Genomic DNA, 18,653 nt, shown 5'->3' with positions numbered 1-18,653 from the left:
CCGCCAAGAATTTATGACCAGAACTTTTGCAGAGAGGTCACTTTAGCAACAGATCAATGTAATGGGAGCTAATAAGCAGTTTATGGTGATTTGTTTAAACGTGAGAAAAACACTAATTGACTTTAGGGAACTAAGAGACTAAAGATGGAAAAAGATGAAAATGGATTTAAACATACGTCTTTATGACCAGCACACACTAGCTTAAACAAGTTCAGCTTAATTATTAGTAAATAATAAAATTGTAAAACAACTCTGTGCGTAACTAATTTCAACTTCTGTAAAAGGAGGCACCACTATAAATGACAGTCCAGATTTCCTACAAGACAGACAGGGAGCACTTGGCATCACAGAGGACCTCAACCAAGCTTGACTAAAACAGCAGATATGGCCTCCTCACAACTTCATCTCACTCTCTCCCTGCTCTGCTTGGCCATGACAGCGGGCATCATATCATGCGGTCGGCCTCATATGGTTTTAAACCCCGCTCTAGAGGAATCTCGGGGCACAACAGCTGATGAAGAGGTAAGATTGTACTTTTAACACTGCAAACGTAAATGCACTGATTATTAACAGTAATCCATTTGTACGTCATGACATTTATTGATGCTGATGCTCATCATTTTATGACAACACCATCTTTGAAGCATATTCTGTAAAACTTGAAGTGAAAAAGTGTAATGAAGTCATACTTTCAAACATTTCCTACCCTTTTCAACAGATTGCTGAGAGATACACCCTTCCAGAGCTCCAGTGGCTACTCAGTAACTCTGATCCAGCAGCCATCCAATCTGACAGCCCATCTATTGGGTTAATAGAAAGTGGACTGGACCTAATGAGAAGAGACAATGGAGACAAAGAGCGAAAGCCAGGCTGTAAGAATTACTTCTGGAAATCCAGAACTGCATGTTAACCAAAAGCTGCAGACAGATCCGACCCGAGGGCCTTCGCCACAACTGACAAGCTGCCGGTCATATTTTTGCCATTTTTGTCTTAATGAAACAAGTGAGCCTCAGTAAATAATAGCAATTTTGTGTGACCAGTGTTCCTCAATCTCAGTATTATCTTGCTCTAAAGCATTGACTGCTTTCAATAAACTGAATTTAGCATTAAACATCTCTCAGTGTTATTCTTTGGGTTTTAAAACTATTTAATTTCAGGGTAAACAATACTTTGAAAAGCATTGAAAAAAATGGGTTAGCAAGAAACAAACATTTGTAGGTTTTGGCTATGACTGGGATTAAACAAGCACCCGTTTCAGTTAATAAAATGCATTAACCACAAATTCACTTTTCAGCCTCTTGTTTTTATTTTAGAGACAGAGCTAAATGAATGTCAATACATATGAAAGGTCAAACGAAAAGGACATGCACTAATACCAAAATTTCAAAGGTACCAACTATTCATCGAAAAGACTGTACAAAATATGAAAAAAAAAGATAAAATCAACTTGTTTTTGTATACCAGACATTTGTTTTTTTTATTATATACACATCAGTATTGGTGAATGAAACATGGTTGGAGCAAACCCCTCAACCGTCTGGACAGTATCGACTTTGAGAATATTATTTACAAGGTGTTCTGACCTAATTAAAATATACAAATCTGAAAACCCTCTATAATTTTAAAACAATCGAAGTCCTTAAATGCATTTATGTTTTTCTGTGGCCTTCATCTTATCTTCTCATGAAGTTCTTCTCCAGAGCAGCAGGAGTCCTCTGAATGGAGTGAATGTTTCGCTTCACGCGGTCTTCCAGAGAGGAGGTGGCAGCACTTTCTAGCTTCATGTCACTGTTGACAAATGCAAAAATTAATTAGTGAAATAAACCTCATAAAATATTTATTATTGATTTGTTATTTCTTCTTGCCCTGTCTAAGAAAGTTCTAACTATTCACTTACAATTAAGGGAAATGCAAAGACAGAAAATGCTAAATCTGCTAATTGTGTTACATGAAAGAAAGGTCATTTGGAATTAGAGGATGAATGGTTATTTATATTATATTCAACTTTTATCCTATTCACAGACTGCATGTTTGAGCTGCCTTAATTTAAAAACAACTTGCACTGGCATATCTTAACATATATCAGTACCATTGTTTGGTCTCAAGATGCATACCCGTAAGGTTTTTTGTAAGGTATGTTTGTAAAAGCTACTTAAATCAGGGTTCCCACACCTTAGAGGCTGTTTACACTTGGCATTAACATGCGTTTTCATCGATCGGATCACAAGTGGACGAGAGAGACACATTACGTTTACACCTGGTATTTAAATCCGTCTCTTTTGTCCACTTTCGACTGCATATGCCCTGAATACTGTGAGGGGGTGGTCTGTGAGACGGTGGGCGAGTCTCTCTGCTGTCATTCAAACCCGAGCGGGAGTAATTATGAGTTTATATGGACGCTAACTATATTATGTCGGAGTCCACTGCTTGTTTAGCAAGTATACATGCTGCATAGTGTTTTGTACGTTTATATGTTGGAGCTTTCTCTGAATTTTCAGCGCAATTGATGAAATAGGATCGCGCAACTTTCACACGCTTTCAAAACGAAACTACGGAGATCAGCCGCTTTAGTTGTATCAATGAAAGGCTAAAAATAGCGCTGTTCACCGTATGTTTACGCCAGAAGTCAAAAAAGACGTAAAACTTGTGTTTAATACCTCAGATTAGATACATGGGCGGAGAGAAGGTGGTCACGTGTGGCTGTTCGAACGCATTCAACCACATATGCGTTCCGCAACTCCAAAGAGATCCGATCGAAAGTGGTTCCGACTACCTCTGGATGTGGTTGAAAGTGGTCGAAAGTGGACGAGCTCAAAACGTTTTGAACACCGTTTACACCTGGCATTAACGTCGTCCACTTGTGATCCGATCGACGAAAACGCATGTTAATGCCAAGTGTAAACAGCCTCTTAGTTAACTTCAAATTCAAGGACCTTTCAAAGAATTTCCAGGTTCAATACCCTTAAATTCAAGGACTAAGGGTGCATCTCATTTCTCTGTCTTATCCCTTCACCTCGGTTTTGCGCGTTCATGTGAGGCGAAGTGGTGTCTCAATTCTCAGTTTGATCAAGGGCTAGGGCCAAGGCGTAGGGATACATAGCCCTTGAAACGAAGTGTGATAAGGACCACACTTGAAAGAGAGGGGTAAACGTTAACGTAGGAATATCTCAGGAGAGCCGACATCACGACGTTTTATTGATGAACGTCGAACTGTCATGGAGTCGCACAAATGAAAGTAACGTTATTTTCTGCAGTTTAATTGAGATTATATTATGACACTCATGTTTTATGATACTTTTAATAAAATGTTCAAGCAGTTTTAATTGTAATGTTTTTATTTTGAATCGCTGGTTAAGGCGCTAGCTAGCAGCTTAGTTATGCTCTATTTGTTGAGCTCCGCTCAGACAATCGATACCACAACCTGAGACAACGGCATCTTCTATGTTTGTCAACGCTTGTCTGTTTACATAGCAGCCAGTTAGCGGCAAGGGAAGGTGACGCAAACGGTTATCGAGTGGTGTCTCATTTTTTAGACGAACGATCTGTCTTACCCCTTTACTCGGTTTCGAGGGGCAAGGGGAAGACGAAGACAAAGGGGAAGGGGTAAGACAGAGAAATGAGATTGGCCCTAAATGTTAGGACACATTTCAAGTGAGAGGCAGGTTACATCGTGATACCATTTAAGATACATTGTTACAGTTCACTTTTGAGGGAACTCGCGCTGCGTCACTGCGTTGACACTTTGGGGATGCTTCCAGGGGTAAGTGCGTCTGAATGTGTATATAATAAACCAATGGTGAGGCTTAACAACAAAGACAGTGTGACGCGGGAGCAAGGAAGTATATCGCTGTCTAAAATATTGCCAAAGACGGCGTTACAGGGATGCAGGAAGTATGGCAAGGGAGACGCAGTGTCTCGTTATTTATTATATTTATTATTTCCCCAAGATTCACAAACTTACAAGGATTTCAAGGACCCGTGGGAACCCTGTTAAATGTCCTAATATAACTAAAGCCTAGTCCTGGATTAATCTAAACCCTGTCCGGGAAACCGCCTCTAAAAGTTGGTCTAGATAATTAACCACCAACTACCTTCCTATATCAAGAATTAGACTAACACTGGCACAAATAAACCTTATTGTGTAATAAAGTAGTGGTTCTCAAACTGGGGGTTTTATGACACTTTATAAAATATATAAATTTATCATTAATTTTCTCTAATTAAACCTAAAAAATAAGACTACTAACCAACACTCTACTTTGTATAATTTAATATGTTTGGTTTAATTAAAATGTTAAGTTTTAGAACAAATTTGTCATACATTTTCTTTGGGGGGGGGGGCAAAAGGAATGCACCATACATAAGGCGGGCCGCAGCCTGAAAAAGTTTGAGAACCATTGATATACAACATTTATTGAAAGTCTGACTGTATACTGACTGTATGAAGGCAGCATGATTGCCATTTTTCAAGCTGTCTTTGTCTTTCTCCTGTTCTTCTTGTCGCTTGTAGCTCTTTATGTTATTTTCTCTCTCCAAATCTCTTTCGCGAGCAAAATCCATCATTTCTCTTCTCTTCTTCTCCAACTCTTCAGCAGAGAGGCGCCTGAGGAACAAAACACTTTGTCATAGTTGCATTTTATGCAGCTGACAACACTGAAAATCTTTTGTAGTGCTGAAAGGAACTTTATTGAATATCACGAGCAGCTGACATTTTTATATACTTTTATATATATTATTTTATATATTACCTAACTTATATTTGTATTATATTTGAGAATAAAGAGATAGTTCACCCAAAAATGAAAATTCTGACATTTACTCACCCAAAACCATGTTGTTTTAAACCCATATGAGTTTCTGTCTTCTTTCGAACACAAAAGAAGATATTTTGATAAATGTTTGTAAGCACACAGTTGGCAGTACCCATCGACTTCCATAGTATTTGTTTATCTTACTATGAATGTAAAGGAGTACAATCAACTGTGGTCTTACCATCATTTTGTCAAAATATTTTCAATTGTGTTGTTCAATAGAATAAAGAAACTCATTCAGGTTTAGAACAACATAAGGGTTAGTAAATTACAGAATTTTTAACATTTTAACGCTTTATATGGAGAGTTCACCCCAAAACTTGGCTTTCTTCTGTAAAACACATATTAAGAAGTCGTCTGAGCTGTTTTATCCGAGTGGATAATTTCTTTCAGAATATATGAATATATATAGAGAATATATACAAATGAATGGTTTTAGCGGTAACAACATATACAAACTCCTGGTAGACTTCAGCACAGAATCAATAACAACAGTGTCTTTCTAGATTATTTCTGATAACAAGTAAATTACCTTATCATAGCTAACGCATATCAACTACTACACTGAGCCACTAGTCAAAGTGATAAACGCAAACAGTCTATAAAGAAAATGATATCTGTCACTGGTAACTCCTAACATGATTAAAACTATTTTATGTCAACTACCCCCATATTAAAATCTTTAAAATATATAACACTAATGTCAAGTGTCAATATTTAAACAAAATACTGAATAAAACATGCAAAACATACAAAAATGGTATATCAATACAGGGAAGTGCATTAAGTTTCATACTTGCTGTAGTTAGTAGACTGTGGTCTCTTATAACGTCTCGGTGGGCTGGGGTCCTTGGTTTTAGGTCTTGGTTTTGAGTGATTGTCTTTGTCTGCTTTGTGGGGCAGTGGGGATCGACTCCTGTCTCTTGAACGATGCTCTGAGTGGTTTGAAGAGTGATGGGATCTGTTAGCAGGTAACTGAAACACAGACGAGAAAACAACAAATTAGACATGAAGAGATAGATAAAGTGTCCATAATAAAGTGTTACGATGATAAAACTTTCATTAATATTTTCTTGTTCATGCCATTACTGAAACATGCCAGTGTATTAATCACTTACTTGGAGTCCATAGCCCGATTTGTGATGTCCATTAGAGGCTTTGAGATCTGATCGCTCCTCTTTTGACCTGGTAAGTAAAAAACAAACATGTTGTTAGAAAACCTATTTAAATAAAATGACTTAAAACAACACAATACAAATATTTATTTGTACCTATGCTTCCTATCATCATCGTCAGAGCTTGAACTTTTCCTTCTGTGCCTCTTCTCCTTTCTTCTCTCTTTTTCTTCTCTTCTCTCCTTCTTGTCCTTCTTCCGTTTCTTCTTCTTCTCCTTCTCAAGATTTTGACGCAACTATAGAGACAGAGAACCGAAATGTCACCAACCCTACTAAATCATTCTCATATGACCAAATCTTAACTCCATTTGAGACACTTACCATCTTTTGGATTTCTTTCATTTTAACAGGATTGGTTAAAACCCCTCTCTTTTTCTCCTCCTCTCGTTTGCTGAAAATGAAAGATGGATTTGTTTACCTTTACATAAAAATACACAGTTTGATCACACCATATTACAAACCCTTAAAAACATTTTCAACCTATAGTAGAGCAGCACATAACAGCGTACCGGATCTCAAAAAGTGGGTCTTCTCTGATCTTGGCAGCCATATCATTAGTAGAGACAGAACTCGTGGGGTTAAATATGGAACCAGGGAGAAGGCCTGTCTCTGCCGATGGACCGCTTTCCGGTTCCTCATACTGCTCAGTGATTTGCTTGTCAATGGGACGACCGAGAAGGTACTCATCACGAGAGACTTGTCCAGCTGGACCCTGGTACATCCAGTCCAAACGGTCATCTTTCTTCCTAAAATATAAAAATGGCAGGAAACAGTATTATAATACAACCAAACAGTACATGGAAACAAGGGTAGTATAAACTTATAATACTGTAATAATAAGGTGTGTTTAATTGTGAATAGCTTGAGAAAATACACATTGTATGTGAATACTTATGAATTTCACGCACTTTACAGCGCCTGTCTCCTGGGCATATCGAGTAATCTCTTCTCGTGCTCGCTCGTTTTTTAACTCCTTCTGAAGCTCCTCGATCTTCTTCCTTTCCGCTTCAAATTTCTGCTCAGCTTTCCATACTCGCTCGATGTTTTTCAGAGTTTGCGGGTGCCAACTCTTTTTCAAGTTCTGGTGGGATTCACATAGTTAACGTTAAATCGACTGTAAGACTTTTAAAAATAAAAATAAACATATAAAACAGCTTTACACAAACAGAAATAGCCGGACTACTTCCAGTCAAAAAGATAAAATGACTTAACGTTACATAACGCTGGTGTTATGTAAAGCAAATGTGATACTGACATGTCATAAAATAAATTATGTTTGGAGTCAGTTTAAGTGGCAAGTTTTACTAAATTAGTTGAATTACATGAGGTCACACTCTGGTTAACAGCTGGCTTGAGCTGGTTTAGCGTTATCGAGACAAAACAAAAGACTGTACTTACAAGATCACCACCTCCCATGTTGTTAAGATCGATCCAATAATATTTTAATGTGTTAGATTTGTTTTAAATAGACTATTTATATGTCGATAGCACGGACTTAAGCTTCCATTTTTGTTGTTAAACCAAGCGCAGACGTACTTCCGTTTCAACAATGTTACTCCAAAATAAAAGCCACCGTGACGTATTTATTGGCGATACGAAACCGATATAAATATAAAATATTCAAATAAAAGATAAATAAATAAAATAAAGAAATCATATTACAGAGGGTTAATCCTTATATACAAACAATAATTCACATAGTTTTAATGCACGTTTGTTTTTTAAATGCTTATAGGTTTAAAATAAAATTTAAAAATAATTTTCAAAGGAGAAACTTTGAGAAATCTACATTTTTGTTAATAAAACTTGGCTACAATCAACATATTGTAAAAATATATTTTGACGATGGCTGTGGTCACTTTTTTTTCTAACTAAACTTTGGACTTTTAACCTAAACAGTGGGTAAAAGTAATTAATTAATTAATCAAAAGGCAAAGCTTGTTTGTACAGCACATTTCATACACAAAAGTAATTCAAAGTGCTTTACATAGAAATGATGTACAAAGAGAAATCAAATTAGGATAAAAACAAAAGATACATAAGCATTTAATATAACAATGATAAGGAAATATGATTTTTTTAATGAAATTTAAAATTTAATTAGCCCATGTAAGGGGTCTATTGTAATGCATGCTGTTTATGTAATTCATGCATGAAGAAGTTTCTATAAGTCTTAATAAAATAAATAAAAAGAAACAATTATCATAATAAAAATATTGAAATTTCAGATATATAATTCCAGGGTGCTATGACAATCCGAGGTTACAGTAAATATTTAATAAATGTTTTCTCTTCATCAAAGCCTACAGATTTATATAATATACTGTACTGTAGAAAGAAAGAATAGTAAAACAAAATAAATATTAATAAAATAAAATAGCATGTTCACTTTTCTTAGAGTCATTGCCACATCAGCAAATGTAATGTAGCCTACCTTATGTTCTAATGTTCTACTTCTACACATTGCATAAATCACAGTTCTGCTTCATTACATTGCATCAGTTAATTTCTCTGATCATCTGTTATGCTGCAAACGTAGCCTACATCAGATTTTATGAGCTGGGAAATTTTCCTGTCACTTTTTCCATTGCCTAGAAGGCACATCAGAGGAACGGTAATTAAGTATTTATTTCAAATGAGTGAACACAGCCTGTTCAAGAATGAGGAAAATAAGGAAGCATGTAGAGATGAAAATATGACATCCTTGTGTGTGTACAAAGTGATGAGGTGGCCAAGTTGGAATGGAAAGATTAGAAACAGGCTGCAACCTGTTCTGACTAGCTTGAATTAATTGTATGCCTGTTCTATACTGCAATTGTATTCTATATTAGATTAACTTATTTTCTGCAGACCTACATTTTAGAAATTTGAGACTGATTCAATACAAGTTCATGTACAAAACTTCAAACAGTTACAGATGTCTTAAAGTTTAGCCTACTCTTATGCTTTGCAGACTTACAGTGCATTCAGTTAAGCAGGACATGTGTTTTCTGGGATTCGAACCCACGACCTTTGCGCTGATAATACATTGCTTTACCAAGCTACTCCATCACAAACACTGAGGTAGTCATTTTCCAGATAGTCATTTTCCAGTGTTTGTAAATGCACAATCAAAACAGATGGATTCTGTGTTACTCACTTACGAAACGGGTACATGACGTCAGTATGCAAGCGTGCAGCTTGGGCCCAGTCCCTTTAAAAGGCTTCAACGAAATAACCTTAACTTCAAAAACTGCGACAGACAATAGCAGGGTGACATCGGAATTCAGTGTGCTTCAATACAACTATACATAAAATGCTTTGTGTTGCCCTTATTGTCCTTATTTCTCTGCTGCTGCCTCTCGGAGGTGCATCTGTAAAGCCAGCGCGTGTATTTTTCAACGGAGCAACGGAAATTGTACCCATAACCTCATTAGACAAACAGGTAAGATTGACACTTTTATTTTGTAGTTGGTTAATATATGTAGTTGGTTAAGCATTGCGTTATTCGACGTCAGGTAACACGTATAGTCATAAATAAATAGCTTGTAATGCACTGTAAGTCACTTTGGATAAGTGTCTGCCAAATGCATAGATGTAACTGCCAAACGTTATAGTTTAGGTACTGTATTGTGGGCAAGTGCCCTCGTGTGGCTCTCCAAGGTGCTGAAACAGCTGCGGACAACCAAATTTTTAGACATGAAAGTCTGTCCATGTTTATAGAAAATATATTTTACATGCATATGTTTTTATAGCTGTTTATATGATTAAATATGTTTATTTTGTATGTCTTGTTTTAAGATATCCGAGCGCTACTTTCCAAGACTGATGGGCATACTGCTATTAAACGATGCAGAACAGCGCAATAAAAAAGTCTTCAGAGACCCTCTGCAAGATGGAAAGGGTCCCATAAAAAGGCAGGAGGAGAAAGCATCTGAATCTACTGTTGAAGACCCCAAGAAACGCAAAGAAGGCTGCAAGTTTTTCTACTGGAAAGCCAGGACCGCTTGCTAAAGTTTAAGGAGAGTGTTTTGATTGTAAACATAATGTCACAATGCACAAATTTTTTCTTTAGTATTTGTAATTTCGATATAAAAATGTGATAAAGATATTTTATGTAATAAAAATTAGGCACATGATCTGACTAATTTTTATTATTAATATTTATTATGTACAGTCTTACTATGTACAGTCCACACATATAGCATGTATGCTGACTGATCTACTGGACACAGCAATTAAAGACTAATTTATATTCAGGAGAGGCCTACACATAAAACACAATTAAGAAAACACAAAGAACACAAAAAATATATATTTATTGTTTTAGCCTCTTCTATGGGATAAATGTCCAATGCGATCAATTGGGAGGCCAAATGTTCCTAAATTACCCCTCTTTTTTGAAACTCTTGTTCTGACACGGTCACTTGGACCTCTTTCAGGTGTCAAAATGTCTGTGCTGCCATTTAGCTTGGTATGTGGTTGCTCCATTGGACTTCTTACAACCTTGTCAGCAGGTTGAGTCTTGTCTCCTGGCCTGAGAATCTTGAAATCACTTCTCTCTCCTGGCATCATCTGCTCAACTGAACCTTTTTCTCCAGGCTGTTTCTGGGACATGTCGCCTTGCCTTAGGGGTTAAAACAGATTTGTCGTAGCTTATATTTAGTATTAACTTTGAAAGTAAAAGCCCTTGAAGAAATTAATCCATTTGTAATTATTGAATTTTAGCTGTATTGTATCATAGAAAACAGTTTATAGGAACAACTGCACAGTTTTAAATTTCCCCTCAGTAATAATTAGATCAGATTAAACTGATCCATTGTTTTATTCATAGATCAAAGCAGTTGCTGTGCTGCACTCTATGGCAACAGTAAATAGTGATAACTCTATTCATGGAGATTACTTATTTAGAAATGTTTTTTCCAAAACAATAAGATCAGTCAGTGTGTATCATAACATTGATCTGATAGGTTTTTTGTGATATTATATCAACCACATCCCATCTTCTAAATTTCTTCTGATAAGGTGTGAAGTAAAAGTTAAAAAATTGTATAGTACCTTCGTTTGTCTTTCTTTACTTTCACAAAGCTCCTGGAGAGGGGGTCGAGCGGTGCTTTGAACTCGGGGTTATTCCTGTGAAGTCCTTGTGCTTTTGAGCTATTCTCAAAGCGACCTTGCTGGTACCCAGTAATATCAGCCAAATGAGTCTCACTAGCCAGGTGTTCGGTTTGATTCTAAGGGCAAAACAAAGACCTGTGAGTATGCTGCATAAATCTTCACGGTTATTAATCTACACCAGACCTCTTTGCACCTCTGTTTTACCTTTTGCTGAAGCATCAAGGCACTGCAGTAAGACGTAGTGACCACAAATGTAACAGACAGGATCAACCATTTCCAAATCTGCATCTGAAACAAGCACATGTACACAAACATAACAGTGAGCACAACATTAACAGAATAATAAAACATCTCGAATTTAAAATTCAGACTGGAATGGTCCTTCCTTCCTAGACTGTGACACGTTCACCACCGATGTCCCTTCAGAAAAGGTCAAAGAGATGGAAATAATGCAGCTATTTCTGACCACAGGGGCACCGTGTCCCCAAGGAGAGTCCCCTTGTGAGGACCGACTTTCATAGAAGGTAAATAAATCCAGTCATCATCTGCACAGGCCCTGGCAAAGGACAATGTGCTAATCAGCTAAACTAAAATTCCAACCAGAAATAGTTTAACAGGAACAGTCGGCTAATAAAGAAATAAAATGAGTTAGACGGATATAATGACAAAGTAAATGACCAAGTGTGAATATTTTAGGTATTAAATGTAAAAAACACAAGATAACCTTAAGGTGTGTGCGTCGTGTAGTAAACAAAATGAGAATTTTATACATAATATTACTAAATTAATTGGACTATGTTACACCCAAAACAAATAGAATTAGGTTAGATCAAATAAAAATTGATTATTAATCGTTTTACAGTGTATAGACATCTACAGTGGTTTAAACTTTTGCTATTTGTTTGGGATATTTTTTACAACAATAAAAAAACAACTTTATAGTTATACAGTATTTGTTAGTGTACTTGCGTTACAATGGAGACCAACCTTCAGATGAAATAATCCAGTTAAACCTGAAACATGAAAACACAAAATAAAAACAAGATGTAGCCTATATAATATAATCACATCTTTATAATTTTCATTGTCATTTATTTACCTGTATACATTTTATCACAGTAGTAACTAAATATTTTAAAAATGTAAGATGCTTTTGTGAGACTTAGATTAAAATGTCATTTTGTGCATTCTGGCACAACTCAAAAGCATAAATATAAAGTTGTTATTGTATTAAAAGAGCTGAGATTATATGCAAGACAATGCTTTTCTCCACTTTCTATATTAATTTCATATAAAAATATTATTTTCTCACCAGCAGAATTAGATGGAAGGTCAATATTTAGTAGTCTTCTTTCCACCTCTTGGTTTGTTCCTGCATGTCTTTAATAACTATTTTATAGATTTCCCTGGATCCCCGACTCTCCAATCAGCACTCTCTATTCCGCTTACATCATCATCACCCTCCACCAGAATCTCATTTCGAATGTTATGTTATCAGGAAGCAACTATAAAGGCGCATGGTAAATGTGTCAGTAACTTTAGCTGTCTTTTTGCTCTTTTACATGTAACTGAGCCTTTAGCTGCATACCTTGTTCTAGTAAACTAGGTGTTGAGCTGTGTTGGTTGTTGAGCTACAGCCTGTTAGTTAAGAGGACTGCTGGGGCCCATTTCTTTTATTAGACTACTTCAGTGACCAATGCCAGGGTCTGTCTGACTTAGACTGACCTTTTAATGGCCCCCTGTGTATGTATATGTGTGAGAGGGGCTCCATAAAATCACATTTATGACATTTGTGCTCTGATGGCTTTTATTGCAGGTATGCTTTATATAAAGGTAAGACTTTTATAGATTTTCATGTTGCAAAAATATCATAAATCTCTTTTCTCTTGGGAGTCTAGATGGTTGTAGCAGGCTCAGACAGTGTGACTTTGATATGGAGATCATGAGTTGCTATTTTTGGCCTGGATATGCATTTCATACAAATAGCATATATATATTGCATTGCAAGGAGGGTCAGCCTTACATTCATAAAGATTGTGAAATAAAAACAGCTGGTGATTGGTGCAGATGATAACCTGAGACAATCTTGCTTCACCAACAGAGGGAGTCACTGTCCTACAGACGCCTACATCACAGCTATCATATTAAAAAGACGATAGTTTTTCCACAAACTGCAACATTCGAAAAATATTTGTGAAGTTAAATACGAAAATATAAACTGTAAGCACCAGTTATTACAATCAGACAAGGTTGTCATTATACGTGTGTGCCCATGAAGAACAGTATACTTTTCTTTTCTGGAGCATTACTGGAATAAATGTGGAATTAGTGCATAAAAACATTATATTCAATATTTGTGTATTTATTCATTTTGAGAGTATTTCATATAATGTCATTTAATAGAATCATTTACTTTTCACTGTGATATTCTATCACAAATCTTTGCAATTTGTAAAAATAAATATTATGAAAGATTGAAATAATGTTGAATCTTTGAAAATGGTTTTAAAAAAAATTCAGTGTATTGCTGTTAATATTGGGTTTATTTAACCAGTGATTATGGTCAATTAAATATTTATTAAAATCATTCCCTTAATAAATAACATTTTTTTACAAATAATTAAAAATGATAAAATTATTAAATAAAATAATATAACACCAGACTGAAATTCCACATCACTATCATTTGTATTGAATAGTGTTGTGGTCAGACAAAATTATTATTAGTATTTTATTATTATAACATGGATTATTATTGGCATTGGTGATGTTTCTTTTATATCTGCCAGTTTCCATTCACTCACTCTTTCTGTTATGGTGCCCTGGGCAAACTGTAAGCAGCATATGTTATTAAACTCACTGAACAGTGTAATTGTCAGATTGAAATTTGGTGAAACATCTCTGGGGTTTAATCTCATCAAACACCATCAAAGTATTGTTCATTGTTCTGTTTAACTATTACATTACCTAACGTTATAGTGTGAAGTGTTAAGTTGTTAATTGAATGTTTTTTTATGAATATAAACATTTTGAGAATTTTGTGAATTTCAAATCTCATAACCATGTTCCATAGTTCTCTCTCTCTCTCTCTCTCCCCTTTTCTCTCTCTTTTTGTCACTGTAGCTCCAGTGTCTCTGTTGAAGTTTCCTCTGCAGTTATTTCAGGCACTGTTCCTACATTAAGCCTCAACGCTACTTTGTTTGCTTATGTTATGCCTACTGTTGCCGCTTATGTGTATTGTTCTTGTGGACTGGGAATATTGTGTGTGTGTCCCCACAGCAAACCCCTATTGTTAATTTATTTAAGCAGCCACCCCCACAAACCACAGTGTGCCTTAATAAAAGGTGAAATAGATTCTGTGGGTGGTTTAATAAAATAGAAAAGAAATGTTGTGACAGTCATCTGTGTAAACAAATTCTTTCTAATCAATGTGTCAGTGCAGAAGTAGTTACATTGTAATGAGACTCTCTTTCAAATAAAAAAGTAAATTAATATGTTTAAAGTGATTTTTTGTTTAAAATGTTAAGTGTCAGAACAACTTCAAAAAGTGCATCCATCCTTCACCTAAAAAATCTGCACGGTTCCAATCCTAAAGGATTATTAGGAACAACATAATAATACTGTGTTTGACCCCTTTTGCCTTCAGAGCTGCCTTAATTATACATGGCATCGATTCAACAAGGGACTGAAAGCATTCTTTAGAAATGTTGACCCATATTGATAGGACAGCATCTTGCAGTCGATGGAGATTTGTGGGATGCACATTCAGGGCACGAAGCTCCCGTTCCACCACATCATGAAGATGCACTATTGGGTTGAGATCTGGTGACTTTGGGGGACATTTTAGTACATTGACCTCATTCTCATGTTCAAGAAACCAATTTGAAATGATTTGAGCTTTATAACATGGTGCATTATCCTGCTGGAAGTAGCCATCAGAGGATGGGTACATGGTGGTCATAAAGGTATGGACATGGTCAGAAACAATGTTCAGGTAGGCGGTGGCATTTCATTCTGACTCAACCATCTGAATGTCTCAACAGAAATCGAGACTCATCAGACCAGGCAACATTTTTCCAGTCTTCAACTGTCCAATTCTGGTGAGCTTGTGCAAATTGTAGCCTCTTTTTCCTATTTGTAGTGGAGATGAGTGGTACCCGGTGGGGTCTTCTGCTTTTGTAGCCCATCCGCCTCAAGGTTGTGCATGTTGTGGCTTCACAAATGCTTTGCTGCATACCTCGGTTGTAACGAGTGGTTATTTCAGTCAAAGTTGCTCTTCTATCAGCTTGAATCAGTCGGCCCATTCTCCTCTGACCTCTACCATCAACAAGGCATTGTCGCCCACAGGACTGCGCATACTGGATGTTTTTCTCTTTTCACACCATTCTTTGTAAACCCTAGAAATTAGGGGTGTGCATTGGCACTGTCCTCACAATTCGATTCAATTCAATTCGATTCTACGATGCATTGCGATGCATCAGAATTTACTGTACACAACAAGGCAAGTGCAACTATTCTCAACAAAAATGGAAGCTTAGCAGCTTTAAGACAATGACAATTACATACCTGAGATGAGAATTTACACACAGCGTAAGTCTTGTCTAGTTTCCCATTAACTTCCTAGAATCCGAAATGTGCCCATATGTCCACTTTCCATGGAAAAGGGTGCGTTTTTATTTACCCGTCTATCACTGTCATCTCTCTCCGCCTCAGCCATCTTGATTGTTGTTGTTATGCCCCCGGAAGTAATTAAAACTTCACAACTTTATTGTCCACACGAGGCCAGAAAATAAACAGTGACATAATCGATTATGGCACTTTGCTGCATCGATGCTGAATCGTGCATGCCCGCATTGCATTGCCGAATCGATTATCGTTGACACCCCTACTAGAAATGGTTGTGCTTGAAAATCCCAGTAACTGAGCAGATTGTGAAATACTCAGACCGGCCCGTCTGGCACTAACAACCATGCCACGCTCAAAATTGCTTAAATCACCTTTCTTTCCCATTCTGACATTCAGTTTGGAGTTCAGGAGATTGTCTTGACCAGGACCACACCCCTAAATGCATTGAAGCAACTGCCATGAGATTGGTTGATTAGATAATTGCTTTACTGAGAAATGGAACAGGTGTTCCTGATAATCCTTTAGGTTAGGTGATCAAAATAAATATATATATGCACATGTAAATGTTTCTTAAATACATGCATGCACACACATATATTATGCAAAAACAAACTTTTATTTTGTATGCGATTAATCGTGATTAATCTTTTGACAGCTCTACTTCAAGATGGTGTTTTTACCAAACAAACCGGAAGCTAGTTATTACAGTTTATAAAGTTTGAAATCTGGAAATTCTTTTTACGAAATTGCATCAATTGCCTGCAGAAGGCCTTTATCAACACAGTGGAGCCATGTGGATTACCTCTGTCAAAGATGAATGGACTTTATTTGGGTTTAAAGTCAGAAGTTGTTCCCTGATCCCTGTTTTCTACCATTATAAAGCTTGGAAGAGCAAGGACATAAAAATAGCTCCAAATGTGCTTGACTGTAAATCTACCGCGAATGTAAATCTGGTTTACATATGCAAATTCACTTCTTAGAGAGTGTTGTGCTGGCAACACCTAGATTATGGGTTTAATACTGAATGCGTTGGATAAAAACATCTCCCGAATATATGAAATAAACAAAAATGCATGAGATCTCAAAGGGCGATACTGTCTGGTGCAAAAACAATAAATTATTTCCAGTATTATCATATCAGGAAGGACACCGACTTTGTCCTTACAGAGTGGGTAATTGATCAATTCAATGTGCTCTTGAGCTGTTGACATGGGGAGGGAAGAAAAATGGTGATGCCTCTAACTTCTATAGAGGGATTTCAACATAGGTGCATCAGCCTTTATTTGGGTTTTTGATTTTTTTCGCCAAATTTAGACAAAACATGCCAGCTTAAAAAAATAAAGGACATCATAGCATTTTTTGAATAAAACATTTACACAGGTTTAACTTTTTCCCTGAAATAAACATAAATACAGTCAAATCAAACAAATACAGTTAATAACAAAAGCTATAGGCTAACACAAGTTAAACTCATTAAACAGTATGTATGCTTAACTTGTACTACAGCTTTAAGCTGTATTGATACAGGGTCTCCCCGTCCTCCACCCTCCAGCATAATCAAATCTTTAATGCTCTGCAGCATTGAGGATCACAGAGAGCAACCCAGACACAGTAATTGAAAAGAGGCCAATTATGAAGTACTTGATGTTCCAAGTCTGAAAGGGTGCTCCTGTCCCTCCCGAGAGACCATGAACATGGATAAACAAAACAGGGCAATCCCACGAGGTCAGACCTCTAACCAAACAACAGAAAATAAGAGCAAAAGTTATGTGAAGACAGCAGATCAATGAGAGAATGGAATAGCTTGGTGAATGTTTACAGCCGCAGTAGATGTAATCAAATCAATATTGTTAAGAAAGGAGAGGATTTACTGCCAAGCATTCATTACAGTTTTTCCACATAAACGATTGGGCGTTAGGTTTAATATTGGATCTGTATGTTGTTGAGATACTGACAGAATCAGTTCAACTTTCACTCAGTATGGCTTTTTAGTTATATAACCCATGGGTATAAGAATCAAAGATTCAAGCTTTAAGATTGCAAGGTTTTGTGGGGGGAAATATATTTTTTTGATGAAATAAAGTCATTTAAGGTATTGAGTGGGTACCAGATTGCTAATAATTACTGAATCAGTCTTGGTAATGTCCTTGATCTCATGATCGGTCAGAGTTGAGCACCATTCACATTTACAAGCTGTAGGCTCTTCTACCTGTCTCTTGTTGCGTTGTCTTACCTCTCAGTGTTTTTACACACTGTCTGACACAGCTACACACACACACACACCCTCAGAAACACCGTCCTTTTCCTCAGAGACTTGTAGTGGTACATCACTGCCAATAGGCCTGATATAGTGTGTGACTTTGAAAAGACAAAGATTAAAACAATCACAAAAACAATCTGTCCGCAGAAAAGAAAATAATTGATCATCTGCTAAAACCACCCCCTCCTCCGCCCTTCTCCTCATCTTTCTCTTTACAGACAGTAGGGAAAGCCTGTTTCCATGACAACAGGGAGAATTAAGGGCATAGAAGTGCAATCCCAAAATGACAAGTTGGACTGAAGCCTGGATGCTTTAACTTTCAGGTTTCACTTATTCACTTATAACTTGATTAAAACATTTTTCAGTCATTAAATTTTGCTATATTGTTGTAATGTGTATTAACACAGTCATGTTAACGCACCTCTGGGGTGGTTTTGTGTCACCTTCAAATTCTGCAATGATCTCACTGTAATATCTTTTTAAATGCTTTTGCTGTTTTTGTGTGGGGAACACAATTTTGGGGGAATTTTGTGATGCCATTTGTTATTTTTTGGTCATACTTGATCCTGGGGATGTTCGATGTTCAAAAAAATATAAAGGTAATGCAAACACCATAAAATGTTTGTGTTTTGGTGTTTGACAGAACAAATTATTATTTAAATTCGGAATTGTCCCTTTCAGAAA

At 36.5% G+C, this 18,653-nt stretch overlaps 3 protein-coding genes across 4 annotated transcripts; 1 reads left to right on the top strand and 2 right to left on the bottom strand.

The window, feature by feature from the left end:
- The first annotated feature begins 301 nt into the window (after positions 1-301).
- sst2 (somatostatin 2) lies at positions 302-1,115 on the top strand. Its single transcript, XM_065275934.2, has 2 exons — positions 302-522; positions 719-1,115. The coding sequence occupies exons 1-2, from the start codon at positions 385-387 to the stop codon at positions 908-910; spliced, it is 330 nt and encodes a 109-aa protein (XP_065132006.1). The 5' UTR covers positions 302-384; the 3' UTR covers positions 911-1,115.
- A 167-nt stretch (positions 1,116-1,282) lies between these two features.
- Positions 1,283-7,524, bottom strand: cwc25 (CWC25 spliceosome associated protein homolog). The gene is made up of 9 exons (XM_065275933.2): positions 7,385-7,524; positions 6,895-7,067; positions 6,496-6,732; positions 6,308-6,377; positions 6,083-6,222; positions 5,930-5,996; positions 5,608-5,786; positions 4,439-4,603; positions 1,283-1,788 (listed from the first exon to the last, which is right to left on the bottom strand). Exons 1-9 carry the CDS (start codon positions 7,400-7,402, stop codon positions 1,674-1,676), a joined length of 1,164 nt encoding a protein of 387 aa, XP_065132005.1. The 5' UTR covers positions 7,403-7,524; the 3' UTR covers positions 1,283-1,673.
- Positions 7,525-10,265: 2,741 nt separating this feature from the next.
- LOC135766266 (uncharacterized) lies at positions 10,266-12,711 on the bottom strand. Of its 2 annotated transcripts, none has more exons than XM_065275932.2 (5): positions 12,396-12,711; positions 12,071-12,096; positions 11,288-11,371; positions 11,024-11,199; positions 10,266-10,592 (listed from the first exon to the last, which is right to left on the bottom strand). In XM_065275932.2, exons 3-5 carry the CDS (start codon positions 11,369-11,371, stop codon positions 10,292-10,294), a joined length of 561 nt encoding a protein of 186 aa, XP_065132004.1. In that variant the 5' UTR covers positions 12,071-12,096; positions 12,396-12,711; the 3' UTR covers positions 10,266-10,291. The 2 variants fall into 2 exon arrangements, with proteins under 2 accessions (XP_065132004.1, XP_065132002.1); XM_065275930.2 differs by having other exon boundaries at positions 11,288-11,639; positions 12,396-12,710.
- Positions 12,712-18,653: the final 5,942 nt, after the last annotated feature.

Source organism: Paramisgurnus dabryanus, chromosome 6 (assembly GCF_030506205.2).
Source record: "Paramisgurnus dabryanus chromosome 6, PD_genome_1.1, whole genome shotgun sequence".
Lineage (NCBI taxonomy): Eukaryota > Metazoa > Chordata > Actinopteri > Cypriniformes > Cobitidae > Paramisgurnus > Paramisgurnus dabryanus.
Note: the sequence above shows the minus strand (reverse complement) of the source record. Positions and strands in the feature narration are given on the sequence as shown.